The sequence below is a fragment of the Mustela nigripes genome, chromosome 7 (genome assembly GCF_022355385.1).
Source record: "Mustela nigripes isolate SB6536 chromosome 7, MUSNIG.SB6536, whole genome shotgun sequence".
In the NCBI taxonomy this organism is placed as follows: Eukaryota; Metazoa; Chordata; class Mammalia; order Carnivora; family Mustelidae; genus Mustela; species Mustela nigripes.
The window spans coordinates 18,203,198-18,223,901 of record NC_081563.1 but is presented as its reverse complement, the minus strand read 5'-3'; the positions used below and the strand labels follow the sequence as shown (position 1 = coordinate 18,223,901).

Here is a 20,704-nt window from a genome sequence, read left to right as displayed (position 1 = left end):
AGTGCTTCTCCTTCAGATAGCCATCTTTTATTCAGTATGCTGCGGAAACGCTGTAGGCTTGCTTCCATCTAGTCACACAGAATTTTTAAAAGATCATGTTTCAGGTGCCTGGGTGGCTCAGAGGGTTAAAGCCTCTGCCTTTGGCTCAGGTCAGGATCCCAGGGTCCTGGGATCAAGCCCCGCATCGGGCTCTCTGCTCAGCAGGGAGCCTGCTTCCCTTCCTCTCTCTCTCTCTCTCTGCCTGCCTGCCTCTCTGCCTAATTGTGATCTCTGTCAAATAAAAAAAAAATCCTTAAAAAAAAAAAAAAAAGATCATGTTTCACTAAGATTTCATAACATTTTTACTGCTTGACTGAGGACATTTTTGTCCTGTGATTATGTGGTTGTGAAGAATACTGTGACCTCTAGTATAATTTCACACCGCTGTCATGATTCATGCTAAGGCATCAGCAGTTTTACTCCTTGGGGTAAATGTCAACACAGTAAAAGAAGCGATTAATGTCTTAATACTGTGAATGAAAAAGGTCTTTATTTAATGAAAAAGCCCCTTGAAAGGGGCGCAAGGACCGTCCCCAGGGATCCACAAACTGCCCGGTGAGAACCATCTAGGTTGACTTCAGGCTCTAACACTTAGAGGCCTTGGACAAGTTATTTCACCTTTCTGTACCTCAGTTTCCTTCTCTGTAACATGGGGATAATCATAATACTTAATAGGGTTGTTGTGAGAATTAAATAAGTGACTATATGTAAAATTCATTGGCTGTAACCCACATCTGTTGCACAAATGGTGGTTTCTAAATACTGTTCGTGTAAGTGCTCGGAAATCGTTAGCCCTTGCCTAACATCTCTTCAGCCTCAGTACTTCCACTCTAGCTGTGTTCACTCACAGAAGAAAGGTGTTCTGTTCCTTCCCTTTGCTTGTTCAGATTCCTGAAATGAAGAAAGGTTGTTGGTGCAACTGTCCTGTAACGTCAGACTGAGGTTATAGTTGCTACCCAGGGCATGGATTTTTTTGTTCTTATGTCAGGTTCAGGTGGAATATGCAAAAGAATTAAAAACATTGACTCCTAGGTAGCAGCAGTAAAACTCACATATGCCTTAAGGTATGTTGTAGGTGGTGGGCATTGATGCTAACCTGATAAATGAGAGGTATCTGGTCACATTTGGTATTCAGGAAAGATGCATTTAATAAGCTATTCTTGTTGAATCATTGGCTGCCAGCATCAACCACTTGTGTATAATGTCTATTAGTAGACCAGATCTCCCCATAATTAATGTTTTGGATTCTTTACTTACTTGGTTAATATAAGACTAATTGTTGGGGCACCTGGATGGCTCAGTGGGTTAAAGCCTCTGCTTTCAGCTCAGGTCACAATCCCAGGGTCCTGGGATCGAGCCCTGCATCGGGCTCTCTGCTTGGCAGGGAACCTGCTTCCCTTCCTCTCTCTCTGCCTGCCTGCCTCTCTGCCTACTTGTGATCTCTGTCTGTCAAATAAATAAATAAAATTTAAAAAAAAAAAAGACTAATTGTTATTTTGATCTTCATTTAAAGAAACAGTCCTGGGAATTAGAAATCTCTAATTCCTAGTAACCTTTGCATTCTTACATCTGGATTATTAGAAAATGGTAAAACAGTATGTCTTTTTCTTACAGAGTTTTGGGAGTGCTAGCAAATCTGGAACATCAAACAAGAAACCTGGTATGTATAATAATGAAGTTGCAAAATTACTATAGTGTTTTAATTGTCTTGAATTCATAGTTTCTTATCTGTCTTCTTTTCAGAGATTGCTCAAGTAACTTCAGCATATGTGGCTTCTGGTTCTGAACAACTAAGTCTCGCACCAGGGCAGTTAATATTAATCCTAAAGAAAAATTCAAGCGGGTGGTGGCAAGGGGAATTACAGGTAATAACCTTGAAGTAACATTTATCATTTTTATTATAAAAGTAATGCATGTTCATATTAAAAAATAAAATTAAAAATTTTTAGATCACCTATAATCATACCACCTAAGGTAATCAATATTAACATTTTAATGTATTATTTTCCCTCTAGTATTTTCCCTGTTCATTTTTAGCGCATTTGAGCTGATATTATAAGTAACAATATGAAGAATAATTTTCTATATAGACATAATTGTTTTCCAATAATATCTGCTTTAATAAACCACAGGTCACCTTCTTAAAGGAAAGCATAGCATCACCTTTGCCTGGGATAACCCCAGGGTATAGCCTCTCTCCAGGAAAAGAAACATGATCCAGACTATGTACTGAGAAACTTGTTGGACTTTGCCCACCATAGTCTTATGCTTTTGAAACAGCAGTGAAAGGAAAGGAAATGTAGGCATAAGTGAACCTAGTTTTTTCCTAAAATGTTAGAGACAGTTATTGCATACGTCTTGATTCAGAAAGAGACTTCTTTTCTCCTAAAAGTTCCTTACTAGAAAAACTAAAAAGCATTTTAAGATTAAAAGATGATGAGGGGTATAATAGCTGTCTTTTTATGTAAGATTGATATGTGATTATAACATGGAGGATAAACACAGCTTTGTTCTTGCAGATCAGCCTTACACAGTTCCTAGAGAGCAGTGGAGGTTCAAAGTTCAGTATCTTGAATAACCCCCTGAAATCCCATCTTCCTATTTTGCTTTGAGGATCAACCCAACTAAATGGGAAATATGGCTCTCCACAAATTGTATTTGTGATCTCTGTATTAATTTTTAACAAAGCTCCAAGAGATGTTCATTGTGCACTGTACCATTTTAAGGTTAACTTGAACTTACTAAGAGAACTCTAGAAAAGTGTTTTTAGTTTATAAATATTATTTGTGTGAAATATGCAGAGTACTCTGAGCCCCAAAGGCCTCCTAGTAGCCTTCTACAATGGCATTTCAGCACTACTTGGAGATGCATATTGAGTCTTCTGGTTGTATGATACTAACCTGGAAGGTCACTGCAGAGTTCAGCAGTCCCCAAGACCACCCTAATTTCTGACACCAGTTGTTAAGTTTGGACGTCCCCAAGATCACTCTCAAGTTCAGTAATTAACTAGAATGATTCACAAGGGACTGAAATTATTCTTCTCATAGTTACGGTTTATTACAGCAAAATAATTTAGATTAAAATTAGCCAAGAGAAGGGGCGCCTGGGTGGCTCAGTGGGTTAAGCCTCTGCCTTTGGCTCAGGTCATGATCCCAGGGTCCTGGGATCGAGCCCCACATCGGGCTCTCTGCGCAGCAGAGAGCCTGTTTCCCTTCCTCTCTCTCTGCCTGCTTCTCTGCCTTCTTGAGATCTCTGTCTGTCAAATAAATAAATAAAATCTTAAAAAAAAAATAGCCAAGAGAAGAGATATATGGTATGGGACTGATTTAAGGACAGTTCCAAAAACAAGAGTTTTCATTGTCCTCTCGCAGTAGAGTCATGGACAACATTAACTCCTGGCAACAACACATACTGCCGAGTATTGCCAAGCAAAGAAGCTCATTCAGGACCTGGTATCCAGAGATTTTACTGGGGTTCCATCACATAGACATGGTTCTGCCCATATAGCTTAAATGAGTCTCCAGTCCCTCTGGGGGTTGAGTTCATAATATGTGACCCAAAGCATCCACCATAAGTCACATTGTTAGTCTATCTGGCATGGTCAAGGCCCCCAGAAAAAATAAGACACTGAGCAATCAGGACATATCACAGGTTTAGAGATGACCTCCCAGGAGCCAAAGGTAGAGTTCATACCTCTTTTGGGACAGGGCTAAATTCTTTACTACACAGCCTTTTTTAGTTTATATCTCAGTAATTGTTTTTAATCTCATCTTTCATATTCCTTTTGCTGATCTTACAGGCCAGAGGAAAAAAGCGACAGAAAGGATGGTTTCCTGCCAGCCACGTTAAACTTTTGGGTCCAAGCAGTGAAAGAACTACACCTGCCTTTCATCCTGGTACGGCAGTGGGTTAACTTGTGTCACAGCTTCTAGAAGTTTTGTTGAAACTCAGCAACTTCTTAGATTAACAGAAACTTTGAAAAATAGTAAAAATTATTTCTTTTTATAATTCTACCCAATGAGAACTTCCTTTCTAGAAAGTTCTGTGTGGAAACAGTCAACTGTTCGGTGATAATTGAACCAACCACTTAATTGCTTCAAATTTTTCAAGGTGGAATTCCTCTGCTCTCATACGTAAAGTGTAGTGGTTCATGTGGATTAACTGTAGCTGGGAGAGCCTTGTTTTGTAAAATAAGGAATGGAGGAAGGAGGGTGAGAGAGAGCAGCTCAAGGGAAATTTTAGCCTAGTTGTAACATGGGATCTTTGTAGGAATAATTAATCTATTATTTTGTTCTTTTTCTGGTAGTGTGTCAGGTGATTGCCATGTATGACTATGTGGCAAATAACGAGGATGAGCTGAATTTCTCCAAGGGACAGCTGATCAATGTTTTGAACAAAGATGATCCTGACTGGTGGCAGGGCGAAATCAACGGGGTGACTGGTCTCTTTCCTTCAAACTATGTTAAGATGACAACAGACTCCGATCCAAGTCAACAGTGTGAGTAATACCAAACTGTTTGCTCTCAGCTAGTACAAAAGCTTTAATATGTAGCACATTCTGTCCCCAGGCATGTCTTAAACTCAGCACTCTTCTTAGCAAGTCTATATTAGTGATGAAAGCAGTAAATTGCAAAAGAAATTTTTTCACAAAATCAAAAGTTATACTGCTTAAATACTTTTTCTTTTAGCTTTAGACCTTACTATTAGACCGTATCTGAAAAGATGCCAACTCTTTTACAGGTTCTTGAGTTAAAGAGCAGTCTATACTTCAACTTCCCTTTACCACCATCCTTTTTTCACCTCTAATGATCTTTTTCTGCTTAATAAAGAGCAGCCAGTAATTACCATATTCACTTACTCAAATTACCCTTTGAGAGTACAGGTGCTATTAATTTTGCAACCTTCTCATTTAATATCCATATATTTACACAACATCCAGGTTAGCAGAGAATTAAAAACCTGATTAAACTGTTTGTTTGCAAAACTCTTAGTAGGTGATTTTTTTAAGATGCCTAATGCCATAAGAGATACATGAGTCAAGATCTGTTTCACTGTTTTTAGAACAAGGATCCAGATCACAGTATGAAATACGGTATTTTATAAAATTATCCTTTAGTAATTGCCTAGCCTTTCTTATATTTGTAATAATTAGAGAATTAAACAGCACTTAGAAATGCTTTTTACCTTTATAAAATGTCACTTTCCCCCCACCCTTTTGATTTTGATTGTTTTGTTTTGTTTTGTTTTTTACAGAATACATCATGATTCATCATGATTTGTATTTTTATCATTGTGAAATTATCTAAAATATTTATTAGCCTTTCATTTTAGTTTCTGAGAACACATAAATGGTAACCCAGTCAATCTGAGAGATGCTTATGATTCAGTGCAAGTATTATGAATTTATACTATAAATTCTATAAAATTATAAATACTATAAAATTGAAGTATTAGAGCATTATTTTCACTGTAGAGCTTGTAGCTCCAAAAAGAGTTCTGATCCTGGGAGAAGTCTTTCCTTTAGATAAAGCAACTGAATTTCTCAATTTGGATGTGGGAGGAGTCGAGTTTTTTATGGTTCGAACATCCCCCCAAAATGTGGGCTATCTACATGACCGTTTGTAAGCTCTGCTGATTGGTTTGGCAGCTTCCAGAGCTTGCCCGCTTATCTCATTAACTAGACATGCATGAGGTACCTTCCCTGGCCCCTGGAGGGGAAGATACTTGTCAGACCTGTGGGGTATGGAAGCTTCTTGGCTAGTGAACCCTGGAGACACCCAGTGCAGCGGTACGTTTGGCTTTTCCAGGATGTGAAGGGACAGGTTTCCAAGTGCGTTGTTGTTGTTTCTCTTGTTTTCCAGTGGAGGAACACTCTTTTCCAATTAAGTCTTATATAATAAGGAATACAAAGAAGAGATAAAAACTATTCTAAAGGAAGAACAGCCAGGAGTATATGAGTCTGTGAAAACTGGTTAAATTTTAGATTACCATTTGTGTTTCTTGGGCCCTTAACAATTACTATCTTCATTTTATTATGTGATTAGGATGTTTTTTAAAGATTGAGGATTTTAATAGTTCTGATTTGTTTAGTTGATGTTGCATGTTACTAGTCAAATTTTTTTCTCACCCACTTAATTTGCTTTATGTTCATTTTATTCCTCATTTTTCTTTTTATAGGACCCAATGTTGTCTTCCAGTGTGAAAGCACCCCAGAGACCCACTATCCAAGTTTGACTCTAGCGTGGAGGCAGGGCAGGCAGCCCTGATCAAATCTCTCCTACACAATTCATTAACTCCGTTTGAATGTTAGAGCCACTTGTGATTATTTCTTTGTGTTTCTAATTTACAGTTAAAATTTATTTGTAACAAGTTAAAGGATAGTGGGTCTTTGTGTGGCTTTCCCTGCTGTTCACTCTGGCATCCTTTAGCATTTTTCTTCTTTTTTAATTTGGTAATTGTAGGTCATTAGCATGCATATTGAGTTTGCCCTTACATGGTGGGAGTTCAAACACACAAAGACCCACTATTTGCACAAACTATTCTCCCTGGTTTGGAATGGGCTGCCATGCTTTTCTAATGTTACTGCAACATGTATATTCATTACAGTTCAGATAAAACTTGCTTATGTTTTGCTCTTATGTTTGATCTGATCCTAATCACAGTGAGCTCTTAACTGGTTCAATATGTGATTTGCTCCCAGATATGCACTGTTTACTGTTACTTTCTAATATGCCACCATGAGAACCAATATTGAAATCGTTTAAAGGCCAAGAACTGGAAATAACCTTTTTTGTATTTTCTGTGTGTTTCTGGGTGGGAGCAATAACACTTCTGGGAAGCTTTTTCTCAGCAAAGAGGAAAGCAGCCTATCCCAGCAGGATGTGCAGAGTGGGCTATGTTTCCTCCGTCTCAGCCACGCACAAACGGGCACTGTACTGTGGGAGTTCCTTAGGGTCTGTGAGCTCTGAGCTGAGGAAGGTCCTGCACCATGTGCTGTAGCAGTCAGGTGTTACTTCTCTATTGGGGACCTAAAAATGGACTCTTGGAGGAATGAAAGACTCCTATCATTGACGGTGAGATAGGAAACCTTCCCTGCCTTAGCGTTTAGATCTAGAATACATTCTAAAGTCAAAATTTATGATACCTATTTTAATGAGGTGACTACCTGTCATAAAAGGACATGCGTTGACGTTCTTCTTAATGTATTTAGTAAAAATCATAAGGAATCCTTGAAGAGTGTAAATGCCACTGAGGCAGGCATACAGGCTCTGCTCAGTCTCAAATGAATTCGAGTGAAGGAAAGATGTGTGAGAGCAGCATTTTTCTGTGTCCATGAAGCTGCTCTGAGGCTAGAAGATTGGTTTTACCACCCAGAATTCTCTGTCTCATATCTCGTCTTCAGACACATTGGCTACTTTGGCATAGGATTTTACTCCTTTTCCTTGAACAGAAAACACTTTAAAGATAATAAACATTATTATAAATAAGTAAATGATGTGAGAGTACCTAGCTGAAAGAAAAAAGGGTATTAGTAGGCAGTATTAAACTATATTTGAAAATCAATGAGAAGTTTATGCAACTTAAAATGTTTACAAACTGCAGTGCAATCTACTGTTCATGAATGTCAGAGTATTATCAGGAAAAGTGTACATACAATCAGAGTCTTATTTCCTCACAGAGTTCTTTAAGAAGAGTGAAATATGTTTTTATATCTCTGAGTTTCAGTTAGAGGCGTATTTTGTGTAATATTTATGTTAATGTGCCTATACATTGTGAATGAATAATTTCAGTCATTGCCTAAATCATAACTTTTTTCTTGAGAAAGAATCAACAGTTTAGGTAGAACTTTACAAAGTTCAAATGTCTGTGTTTCAAAATGCTTACCGTTCCTGGGATGTATGATGTACATGTGCGTTCCATGGAGCAGGGATTTCTAGTTAACTATTAGACCACCTCAGTTTTTAGTATTTGGCATCATCATGGTACTTTTATAAAATATGACGTTAATAGGAAAGCAATAATAACACTTTACAGGTGGGATAACAGATTGCCTGCAGTCACTAAAGGAGACAGTACAAAGACTGAGTCCTTGTGAATTCAGCTGATCTTCCAGATTGTATGGATTACTTGGTCTTGCCTTTTATTTTCTGAACTTTCTGCTTTTGCACTATTTGATTGGGTTCAGATTAAGGACAGTTACTTTAAATCCATTTTAAACCCTGAGAGTGGAAATCAGACCTCTGCTAATTAGCCACACAATTTAGTATAACATTTTCTCTTTCTAATTTTGAATTTGGGCTTATCTAATACACTGATAAATTATTTCAAAGGTATTTTTATAGCTCAAATCGCTTCACTGTAACCCTGATAAATATAATTTATCAAGAATGACATTCAAGGAAAGCTTAGCATCTGTAATCAGTCAGAAAAATAATACATTCATCAGGTACCCATGGACTAAATCAAATCCCATAAGGGCATACTTAAGCTGGATGTTGGTCTGGAAAATAAGTGTACTGTTTTTCCTGAAATACCACTCTTTGTGTAGGTATTTTGCCATATATTTGAGAGAAAGCTAAAAGTAAAGGAAACTGAATGACATGTAAAAGTAACCTAAATCCTTCTTAAAAGCGCATGCAGCCGGTCCTTCACAGGACCTCCCGTTCCGCCGCGTTGTTTGCTCTCTTCCTCGTTCAGGATGAGAGGCGGCTTTCAGTTGGCTTAGAAAGAAGCATTAGAAGGAAACGGTTTATCAGGAACACAGAATTTTAAAATAGGGATAAATCTGAACCCCATAGGAAGACTCCAAATACCTGTTAATTTTTTTTTTAAAGCTGTTTATTTCAAGATTGTAGTATGTGATAATCTTTTTCTTTTTTCTTTTTTCTTTTTTTTTTTGCTGGTAAATTCTCTTTTTTTTATTTTTAAAATTTTTAATAAACATATAATGTATTTTTATCCCCAGGGGTATAGGTCTGTGAATCGCCAGGTTTACACATTTCACAGCACTTGTGATAATCATTTTTAAAGTATGTGATTAAACCTGATAGGTTTTCCAGTGATGAAAAAAGTTAAGTTCTAAAACTGAAGCTGATTTTTTTAGCAAATTTAAAAATTTAAGTCAGTCCCACCCATTATATAGTTTCCTCTAAAACTTTATCTTAAAAGAGTCATTTTAAAGTAGAACAACTATTTAAAAATGTAACTGTTATTTTAAAATACAAAATGAATAGTGACAGTTTAAAAGAAAGTGGGGGAAGGAAAAGTAGAGAAAGAAATGCCAGTTCCAGTCCACAGCTTTATTTGCCAAGTTTTCTTAGAATAAATTTTACCTAGTTATAAATTTTTGTAAATAGAATCTATAATGGAAATACTGAGAGACTTTGCCTGAAGTGGCATTATTGGATGCTGCTGTGATGCTACTGTAATAAGTTATTAAATTGTTGCAAAGTGCTGTTTTTGCCTTAAATTTTTATTTTGTGTGTCTTAAAACTATAGTATTAAAGGTGTTGAGATTGTGCAGATGCTGGGCACGCTTGGCATGAGGTCATCTGTTTTTATTTTTACAAAATTGTAATATAACTATGCAAGTGTGTTTATTAAAAGGACACAAACTACATTACTTGTATTGTGTATTTCTTTTGAAGCACCCTTTGAAACGTATTTGTAATTATATGTAGTCGTGATGGAATTTCTGTGGAATTTCTCTTTTTCCTTGACATAGTCTGTGGGTACAGGCCAGCAAGCTGTTTCATATTACAGTAGGCAAAAGAAATTTTTAAATGGTCAAGATAGAGATAATTTGATCCAAGATAATCATACGTATCTCAAAAGCAGAAGAAAGTTTGATTTGAAAGTAAAAGAAAATATGATCTAGGGTAATAGACTACTATGTTATTTATAGTTTTTACTCCATCTTGTTTCTAAAAAATTGGAGGGAACTTACAAGTTGATCCTCATTGCAAACCCAAGATAAAACATTCTTAGTATAAAACAAGAGTCTAGGGACGCCTGGGTGGCTCAGTTGGTTAAGCGTCTGCCTTCAGCTCAGGCCATGATCCCAGGGTCCTGGGATCGAGTCCCACATCAGGCTCCTTGCTCAGCGGGGAGCCTGCTTCTCCCTCTGCTTCTGCCTGCCTCTCTGTCTGCCTGTGCTCGCTTGCTCTCTCTCCCTCTATCCCTGACAAATAAATAAATAAAATTAAAAACAAAAACAAAAAACCAAGAGTCTATGTATAAGAAATTGTAGTGAATACATGGAGACCCCAGACTTAAGTAGAGTCTGACACTTACACATTATCAAGTTGGTGGTTTCACCTTGAGTGAAAAAATATGTATTGAAATCCAACCCATCCGTCAGTGTCTGGCATAAACAACCTCTTTCCAGAAAACCTTTCCTCACCTCTGGAACTGAGTCTTTGCATAAGGCCAGACAGGGACTAACTGCTGAGAATATGAAAACAAGTGTCAGCTAGTCCTGGGCTCAGGTAGCACATTGCCCTGTGAGGGGGGTCAGGCACACAGGCAGATAATTCTAGAACAGCACACTAGTAAGCACAGTGATCAACATTCACTGGGCACGACAAGAGTACAGAGGGAGGAATACCTCATTCATTGTAGTTGGGTGAGTTAGAGAAGCTTTCCTGGGGGAGGCAACTGGGAGACCAGTAAGATAAATAGGAGTGAGCCCGATGGACGGGATGGCGAAGCGTACGGCGGACAGAGACAGTGGAGGGGGTGGTTTTATAAGCAGTTCATTGTGGCCGCAGTGGAAGTGCAAAGCCAGAATCAGTGCAAGGTGGGGCTTGAGAGCCGGACCAAAGGCTGGATCAGATTCTCTAGCCTGGATGAGAAATTCACTGGGACCACCTGGGAAGCTTTAAAAAAAAAACTGTTGATGCCTGCATCCTCATTTAAATGGTCTAAAGCGGGGCACCTGGGTGGCTCAGTGGGTTGAGCCTCTGCCTTCGGCTCAGGTCGTGATCTCGGGGTCCTGGGATCGAGTCCCGCATCAGACTCTTTGCTCAGTGGGAAGCCTGCTTCCTCCTCTCTCTCTCTCTCTCTCTCTGCCTACTTGTGATCTCTCTCTGTGTCAAATAAATTTAAAAAAAAAATTTTTTTAATGGTCTAAACCATAGTCTGCATGGGGGGGGGGGGGGGCGTTCAGAGCTGCCCAGATGATTCTGCTCTGAAGCCAAGGTGGGGAAAAGGTGATGAAACAGAGCTAAGAATTGTTTCTGAAGGAACATTGGCAGGAGTTGGTAATGGATGGGATGTGTGGGCAGGTGTGTATCCTGGTGACAGGTAGAATCGTTGTGCCACCACCTCCAGTAAGGAGTCAGAGTTAGGGAAAGAAGAGTTGGGTTTTTTCTTACCAAGCCCCCCCAGTGGGCCACCAGCGTAGACCTGTCCGGCAGGCGGTCGGAGCTTCAGGACATCAGCCGGTGGGAGGAACGCAGCTTGATGGTTGAGCCCATGAACATAGATGAGCTGACCGTCCAGGGTGTTAGCAGTTACGGGTGCGTCCGCAAAAGCACCCACAGAGGCAGGAAACAGGTTCTAGGAGAACAAGGACACGCTGGCTGCACAGCCATTGCTCAGACCAATGAAAAGAAGAGAAGGAAGTGCCCTTCACTGAGCCCTTACTAATCTAGGTACTTTTCTGATGTTCCCTAATGTTTTTCCTCATTATGATTTTCTTTTTACAGATATGGAAGTGAAAGCAAAAGCTAAATAACTTGTCCAAGGTTACACACCCCGTGAGTGGTAGAGCTGGGTTCAGACCCACATGGTTTGTCTCCAGAGCCCATGCTCTCACCATCTACACTAGGGTGCGGCCACTGCGCCCCTTTAGAGCAGTGAGGCTCCGCAGTGGCCAGCACTGGAACCAGGGAAAAGGAAAGAGGGAAAATCAGAGGCAGCACAGCGTTTCCTGTTTGTAGAAAGTACACCCAGAGAAGCAGCCAGGAGGCAAAGACTGAATATGACCAACAAGGACAGGAATCTTTAAGAATAGTGTCTGCAAGGATAAAGCTGAACAAACCACTTTTTGGGTAGCAGCTTTGTTGAGATAAGTTGTATACCATACAGTCTATCCATTTAAAGTGTACAGTTGAATGTTTTTTAGTATATTCAGTGTTGGGCGACTGTCACCAGAGATAGCGGATTCCAGAACATTCTCCTCACCCCCAAAAGAAGCCCTGTACCCTTTAACTTTTACCCTCCTGTCTTTCTATACAACCCCCACCTCCAGCCCTAGGCAGCCACTACTCACCTACTTTCCACCCCCATATGTTTGCGTGTTCTGGGCATATCATATATGTGGAACCATAAATGTGTGGGTTTTGTGATTGACTTATTTTACTCAGCATCATATCTTCAGGGTACACCCATGCTGTGGGATGCCTCTGCCCTTCGTTCCTTTTCATGGCTAAGTAGTAGTCCGCTGTGTGGGTACACCACACTTGCTTATCCATTCTTAAGTTGATGGATATTTGCGTTGTTGCTACTTTTTGGCTCTTAGGAACAATGCTGCTACAAATGTGTACAAGTTTTTGTGGAGGCATATGTCTTCATTTTTCTTGGGTATACAGGAGTATACTAGGTAGGAGTGGAATTGCTACATCAAATGGCAATTCTGTGTTTAGCTTCTTTTTTTTTTTTAAGATTTTATTTATTTGAGAGAGACCAAGAAAATGAACAGTGGGGAGGAGCAGAGGGAGAGGGAGAAGCAGGCTCCCTGCTGAGTGGAGAGTCCAAGGTGGGGCTCCCTCCCAGGACCCCACAAGCATGACCTGAGCCAAGGGCAGTCGCTCAACCCACTGAGCCACCCAGACACGCTTCTGTGTTTTAACTTTTTGAGGAACGTTTTCCAAAGTAGCTGCACCATTTAATATTCCCACTAGCAGGGCACAAGTTTTCTCTTTCTCCATATCCTTACCAACACTTGTTATTCTCTTACTTATTGTAGCCGTCCCTCTGGGTGTGAAGCCACAACTCACTGTGGTTTTGCTTTACATCTCCTGCATGACTAATGATGCTGGGTGTCTTTTCCTGTGCTTGTTGAGCATTTTCGTGTCTTTGGAGAGAAGAGTATTTAGATCCTTTGCCTTTTATTTGAGTACTTGGTCTTCGTAATCATGTTTTAAATTCGTTTTAAACAAGAACAAGTTCTGGGCACTTGAGTGGCCCAGTCGGTTAAGTGTCTGCCTTCAGCTCGGGTCGTGATCCTGGGGTCCTGAGATGGAGCCCTGCATCAGGCTCCCTACTCAGCAGGAAGCCTGCTTCTCCCTCTGCCACTCCCTCTGCTTGTGTTCCCCCCTCACTGTGTCTCTCTCTGTCAAATAAATCAATAAAATGTTTTTAAAAAAGAAAGAAAAGAACAGCTAACGTTTACTAAGCGTTTACTTTGTACTGAGCGATGGACTAAGTACTTCGGGTACCTGTCTGGGTTAGTCAGTGATGGAGTTAGAACTCCACTCCAGATGGAGTCTGACTCCGAAGTCGTGCTCTTAGCCTCACCCCACACTGCTTTCCGTAACCTGGAAGCAGCTGCAACTCCAGATCACAAAAGCAGAACAACCATCTCTTAACTCCAAGAGTCAGGCGAGAAGAGTGTAAAGAGAATTCGCTGTTTTAAATAAATCCAGTCCGGGGGCGCCTGGGTGACTCAGTGGGTTAAGCCTCTGCCTTCGGCTCAGGTCATGATCTCAGGGTCCTGGGATCGAACCCCACATCGGGCTCTCTGCTCAGCAGGGACCCTGCTTCCCTTCCTCTCTCTCTGCCTGCCTCTCTGCCTACTTGTGGTCCCTCTCTCTGTCATGTAAATAAAAAAATAAAATCTTAAAATAAATAAATAAATAAATCCAGTCCGGTCAAGTTACCCTGAAAGGTACTGGGGGGAACCTGCTGCTAGGGTTCCTGTGTCGCCGACAGCCGCCTGTTAACCACGAGCTCTATCAGACAGTGCTGGAGAGCTGGCGTGTCCACACCAAGCACAGGGTGGCAAAGTCACCAATTACGTTGTCACAAACAGTTTGAAAGTATGGGCTGTGTGGTGATCATGCTGCTGGGGAGAATTAGGAGTAAAGCAAGATGTTTAGTAATGGGGAGACCAAACAGCCCCCGTCTCCCCAGGCCATGCTAGCATAGTAATGGGTGCCTAGTGTGAGGGCCGAAGCATGCAGAATAGTGCACAGGAGGCGAGCGGTGGGACCCCACTACTCACTGCATGTGTGACAAAGGAGGTTTGTAGGTACCAGTCGCCACTTAGACACAAAAATGAGTTAAGGGAAGGTGAGAGCTCTGTTGGCATTTCCAGAAAAGTGCCCCTTATTCCCTCTAGATTTCAGCAAGCAGCAGACCAGGTCACGTTTCTGTACACTGTCATCCACGGTTTGCCCCAAGGAGGATGGCTGTGTAGACGCCATTTAAAATGGCCTGATATTTCAAAGTGTAAGACTTGAACCAAGAGGCCTAGGAGCAGGGATTTTGTAGCTTGAAATTCTGCACTAAGTCCCTTAGCCACCAAACTTCTGAGGCTCCATACACTGGCACAGCAGGGGTCCCAGTGGGATCTGCGGGTCGCAGGGCCGATGAGAGGTTGTAAGTTGTCATGCGCGTGTTGGTAACGGTTATTTTTATGTTCAGATTAAAGGCTCTCTGTTGGGCGAACCTGAAAAGACTAGAGTTGCATAACACCTCTTCGTGATGTTCTGCATCTGCCTGGCACGTCCGGTCCCTCACATGGGCCGGTGACAGAACGCTGGCTAGTCTAGAACATGTCGCCAGGCTCAGCCTGAACAAAACTCCTTCCGAGGCTCAACCTCGGAGGCTCCTCTGTCTGCCATTAGGAGGTCTTCGCTCTCTTTTAGGCTTGTGACCTTCCACTGTAGATTCCAAAGTAAAAATAAAACCAATAAACGGTTTCTTTGTCCACTTGTGTTTATCAGCAGACTTACTTTGGGAAGCTCTGAAATACATTCACTTACCGATAACCGAATATTTCGCTTTTGCTTACTGATGGTCTGCAATATTAGAATACATTATTAACTTCTCTTTTTGTGCTTAAACAACCTAATTCCTGGTGATGAAGAATTGACAGGCATCAGGAAGACCTAGAGCTTAAAAGTTTGTTCAACAATTGTTTAGATTTCCAAAAACAAAACCACAAATATCCGTGGCTCCGTGGTAGGAGCATAGTGCCTGGTACGTGGTTGGTATTCTGTAGTAGTTGCCAAGTGGATAAACCGCTGTTCTTTTACAAAATGAGATCTGCACTAATTTTCTGGTCCCCCGACAAAACTTCTTTATTAAAGGCAGCCTTCAGGGGCGCCTGGCTGGCTTAGTCAGTTGAACGTCTGACTCTTCATTTCGGCTCAGATCACGATCTCGAGGTCCTGGGACGGAGCCCCACGGTGGGCCCTGTGCTTGGTCCGGAGTCCGCTTGTCCCTCTCCCTCGCTCGTGCTCTCACTCTCTCTCTCAAATAAATAAATAAAATGTTTTTTTCTTTAAGGCAGTGTCAGAAAATGCACCCAGTTTCGTCATCTGGATTTACTGTTAAAAATTGTCTTTTCACTGAGCTTCCAAACAGACTGAAAACCATTATGTGACCCTCGGGCTGCTCCTTCGGGGTGGAGAATAGCATCGTTCAGTGGCCTTGCTCTTCTCACAATGGGCAAGGACGCTTCTGGGACTTGATGACGTAATCCGAACAAGCTCTCTTTGTACTGGTCACCACAAACCATCTTTTGTCCTTCACCTTGTGGACTCTCTGCAGAGCTCCCTCCTCTGCTTTCTTAGGCGTCTCTCGTTTGCTTCTCGCTCTCGTGTGCGTTTAAACGGCAGCCGCTCCCCGACTCTGTGGGACCCAGTCTACAGGGCTGTTATTCATTGTGCATAAGTTGGCTGTCAGTCTCTGTGTCCTCACGAAAGTTGGGGGTGGAGGAGGGGGTCTTGTGACCCTGGGGACTTTGACCTGATCGTCGCCATAATCTCTCCTTTTTCTTACTTTGCCACACTTCCTGTCTGCCAGAAAGAACTTACCAGCACCTTCTCATCATTCTCTCTGGCCACCCGTAGTTACTATCATTGTACCGTCTCCTGCAGGTCAGGGCTTATCTTCATATCACATTCTTCAGATACTTGTTGAAAACCTACTGTGTGGGTGCCTGGGTGGCTCAGTGGGTTAAAGCTTCTGCCTTCGGCTCAGGTCATGGTCTCACGGTCCTGGGATCGAGCCCCTCATCGGGCTCTCTGCTCAGCAGGGAGCCTGCTTCCCCCTCTATCTCTGCCTGCCTCTCTGCCTACTTGTGATCTGTCAAATAAATAAATAAAATCTGTTTTTTTAAAAAACCTACTATGTGTCAGACATGGGGGATATAGCAGATTATAAAGCAAAAAAAAAAAATTTCTCCCCTCTCGGAGCTGACATTTGAGTAGGGCAAGATGAAAACAAAATGAATAAATATGTCATGTCTTGGGAAATTAAAGCAGGTTAGGGAAAGGGAGTGATGGGTTGGTGGGAGGGGGGTGGATCCAGATGGATTTCGGCTTTAAACAGGCTCTGAAGTGGTGACATGTGAGCAAAGACTTGAAGGACATGAGGGACATCTGGAGGGAACCATGCGGATACCTGGAGAGTCATTCTAGGCAGCAGGAAGAGCACATGCCAGGGCCTCAGTCGGGAACAGGACTGTAGTGCCTGAGGAACAGTGTGAGCCTGGTGTGGCTGGAACAGAGCAAGAAGCGAGGACAGAGGGTTAACTGGGGAGAGGGGAGATGGTTTAGGTTCTTGGAGGCTTTTTGTAAGAACAGCCTTGGCTTTTGCTGGGAGTGACAAGAACGCATCAGAGGTTTTTAATCAAAGGAAGGACACGATCTGATACGCTTTAACAGGATAGCTCCGGCTTGCTAGATGAAAGCAGGGGTTGGGACAGGGAAAGGCTCAAAAGCAAGTAGACACGTTAAGAGGCTAGTTCAGTAATCCAGGTGCACAGTGGTGGTGGCCTGATCGGCATGATCCGAGCAGACGTCGTGGGAAGTGGTCAGACTATATTCTGAAGATAGAGCCAACAGGCGGATTGAATGTGGGGTGTGAAAAGAAGAAAAAAGTGTCAAGGATGTCCCTAAAGATCTTGGCCTAAGCAGCCAGAGGCATGGAAGTGCCATTAAATGAAGGCACATGATGAGGGAGGAGGGGCAGGGGAGATGATGAGGAATTTGATCTTGGGTATGGCCCTCACTTACTTTTAAGATCGGTCAGTAGAGGGGCGCCTGGGTGGCCCAGTGGGTTAAGCCTCTTCCTTCGGCTCAGGTCATGATCTCAGGGTCCTGGGATCAAGCCCCACATCGGGCTCTCTGCTCAACAGGGAGCCTGCTTCCCCCTCTCTGTCTCTGCCTGCCTCTCTGCCTACTTGTGATCTCTCTCTGTCAAATAAATAAAATATTTTTAATAAAAAATAAATAAAAAGATTGGTTAGTAGAGATGCTGGCGAGGTCCAGAGCATATATTCATACACGGGTGGGAGTGCCTCGGTGCGTCGATGATTCTTAAAGGCACAAGACTCGGTGGGACCACCGAGGCTGTTTGTGGAGAATAGTTACAGGGCTGAGCCTTCGGCTTCCAGTGTTAAGTCTGTGGGTTGAGGAGGAGCTGGGAAAGGAGAGGAGGGGACTGGCTGATGAGGCGGCGACCTAGAAGCCAAGTAAAGAAGGATTTTAAGGAGGAGGGAGTGATCCACTGTCACAAATGCTAGTGATTGGTCAAGCGAATTGAGGGGCCTTTTGTTTTGCTAAAGGAGGAAGCTACCTGGAGCTTTGGGTAATCTCTTCTTGAAACTACAACATTTGAAATAATTTCAATGCTTAGTGTTTCAGTTATTCAGGAAATGTGTTTACATAGAAATATAGAGGCTGGTATTTGTTGAAATTAATTCTGTGGGTGCTTGAGAAAAATATTCCTTTGCCTATGTGTTCACTATATTAAGCCTGTTAATATACAAGTCTTTCATATTTACTAATTTTCATTGAGAGATTACTTTGATTATAGATTTTTCAAATCTTTTTTTCTTCCTTCCTCTCTTTCAGAGGTCATTTTGTCAATTAATTTTACATTTTGATGCTGTCCTGTTACTTGCAAATGAAACCAGAATTATTATACCATCCTAAATATTTATAATGTTTACACAGGTCTTTAAAAGCCTATTTTGTCTGTTGCTAATAAAAGCTCCCTAGTTCCTTTTTAATATACTGTAAATGTGGAGCCTTGTCCAAACCTTTACTTCTGACATTTCTGTAAGATTACGTTAGGTGTCATTGTAAACAACATCTAGCTGAATTTTTTTTAATTCCAGTATAATTAATATGCAGTGCTATGTGAGTTTCAGGCGTACAATATAGTGATTCAGCACTTCCGTACAACACCTGTGCTCATAACAGGGCGCGTACTCTTACCCCCATCACCTGTGTGTCTCATTCTCCCCGACCTCCTCTCTGGTAACCACCAGTTCTCTATATTTAAAAGTTTTATATTTACATTTAAGAGGGTTTTTTGTTTGTTTGTTTGAGGTGCCTGGGTGGCTCAGTCATTAAGCGTCTGCCTTCGGTTCAGGTCATGATCCCAGGGTCCTGGAATCGAGCCCCGCATCGGGCTCCCCGCTCAGCAGGAAGCCTGCTTCTCCCTCTCCCACTCCCCCAGCTTGTGTTCCTTCTCTCACTGTGTCTCTCTCTTCAAATAAATAAAGTCTTTATTTTCTTTAAAGGTTTTATTCATTTGTCCGAGAGAGAGAGAGAGAGAGAGAGAGAATGAGAGCGAGCATGAGAGGGGGAAGGTCAGAGGGAGCAGTAGACCCCCTGCTGAACAGGGAGCCCGATGCAGGACTCAATCCTAGGACTCCAGGATATCATGATCTGAGCTGATATCAAGGTGGTTGTTCAACCAACTGAAGCCACCCAGGCGCCCCTAAATAAAATCTTTAAAACAAAAAAAAAAACGTTTTTTGGCTTTTATTGTTTCATTTCTTAAATTCCACATATAAATAAAATCATACAGTATTTGTCTTTCACTGGCTGACTTATTTCATTTAGCATTATACACTCTAGATCTATCCACTTGTTGCAAATGGCAAGATTTCATTCATTTTCGTGTCTGAGTAATACTCCATTTTATAAACACACACACACACACACACACACACATCTTTATCCGTTCATCTATGAGTGGACACTTGGGCTGCTTCCATAATACAGCTATTATAAATAATGCTGCAGTAAACAGAAGAGTGCTCTTATCTTTTAAATTCATGTTTTCTTATTCTTGGGGTAAATATCCAGTAATGAAATTGCTGAACTGTATGGTAACTCTATCTTTAATTTTTTGAAAAATTTTTATACTGTTTTCTCCAGTGGCTATACCACTTTACATTTCCACCAACAACGTAGGAGGATTCCTTTTCCTCCATATCCCTGGCAACACTTGTTTCTTATGTTTTTTATTTCAGCCATTCTGACGGGTATTAGGTGATATGTCACTGCAATTTTGATTTGTGTTTCCTTGATGCCAAGTGATGAGCATCTCTTCTTGTGTCTCTTGGCCATCTGGATGTCTTCTTTGGAGAAATTCCTATTCATGTCTTCTGCCCATTTTTAATCAGATTATTTGGGTTTTTTTTTTATGTTGGATTGTGTAAGTTCTTTACATATTTTAGATTCTAACCCTTTATCAGATCATGTCTTTTGCAAATATCTTTTCCCGTTCATTAGGTTGTCTTTTTGTTTGTTGATTGTTTCTGTTTTTGTGCAGAAGCTTTTTATTTTGTTCTAGTGCCAGTAGTTTATTTTTGCTTTTGTTTCCCTTGCCTCAGAAGACATATCTAGAAAAAACTTGCTGTGGAGGCACCTGGATATCTCAGCCAGTTAAGAATCTGATTCTTGATTTCAGCTCAGGTCATGATTTCAGGGGTCATGAGATTAAGCCCTGCATCAGGCTCTGCTGTCAGTGTGGAATCTGCTTGAGATTCTTTATCCCTCTCCCTTAGCCCCTCCCCCTGCGTGTGTGTGTGTGTGTGTGTGTGTGTGTGTGTGTACATGTGCTCTCTCGCTTGCGCTCTCTCTCAAATAAATAAATGAAATCTTTAAAAAGAAGAAAAGAAAAAACTTGCCGTGTATGATGTCAGAGAAATCACTGCCTGCGCTCTTCTAGGATCTTTATGGACTCAGTCTCACATTTATTTAGGTTCTCAATCCATTTTGAGTTTATTTTTATGTGTGATGTATGAAAGTGGCCCAGTTTCAGTCTTTCACGGGTAGCTCTCCAGTTTTCCCAACACCTTTTTTGAAGAGACTTTCTCCCATTGCATATTCTTGCCTCCTTTGTCAAAGATTAATTGATCATTCAATCATGGGTTTATTTCTGGGCTCTCTATTCTGTTCCATTAATCAATGTGTCTCTTTTTGTATCCGTATCATACTGTTTTGATTACCACAGATTTGTAGTTTATCTTGAAATCTGGGATTGTGATACCTCCAGTTTTGTTCTTTCTCAAGATTGCTTGGCTACTTGGGGTCTTTTGTGGTTTCATACAAATTTTAGGATTATTCTGGTTCTGTGAAAAAAATGCTTTAGGTATTTTTATAAGAGTTGCATTAAATCTGGGGATTGCTTT

General features: G+C 41.3%; 1 protein-coding gene across 7 annotated transcripts in view; it reads left to right on the top strand.

Annotated features, from left to right (window-relative positions):
* Positions 1 to 20,704, top strand: part of ITSN2 (intersectin 2) — a 140,491-nt gene that overhangs the window by 93,606 nt on the left and 26,181 nt on the right. For 5 of the 7 annotated variants that reach the window (XM_059405234.1, XM_059405233.1, XM_059405240.1 and 2 more), the window contains 4 exons: positions 1,654 to 1,699; positions 1,783 to 1,904; positions 3,839 to 3,935; positions 4,346 to 4,537. In XM_059405234.1, the coding sequence (XP_059261217.1) occupies positions 1,654 to 1,699; positions 1,783 to 1,904; positions 3,839 to 3,935; positions 4,346 to 4,537 (457 nt within the window). Of the gene's footprint in view, positions 1 to 1,653; positions 1,700 to 1,782; positions 1,905 to 3,838; positions 3,936 to 4,345; positions 4,538 to 5,292; positions 5,414 to 6,216; positions 9,659 to 20,704 lie in introns of those variants that run through there. The other 2 variants (XM_059405237.1, XM_059405238.1) reach the window with 2 other exon arrangements.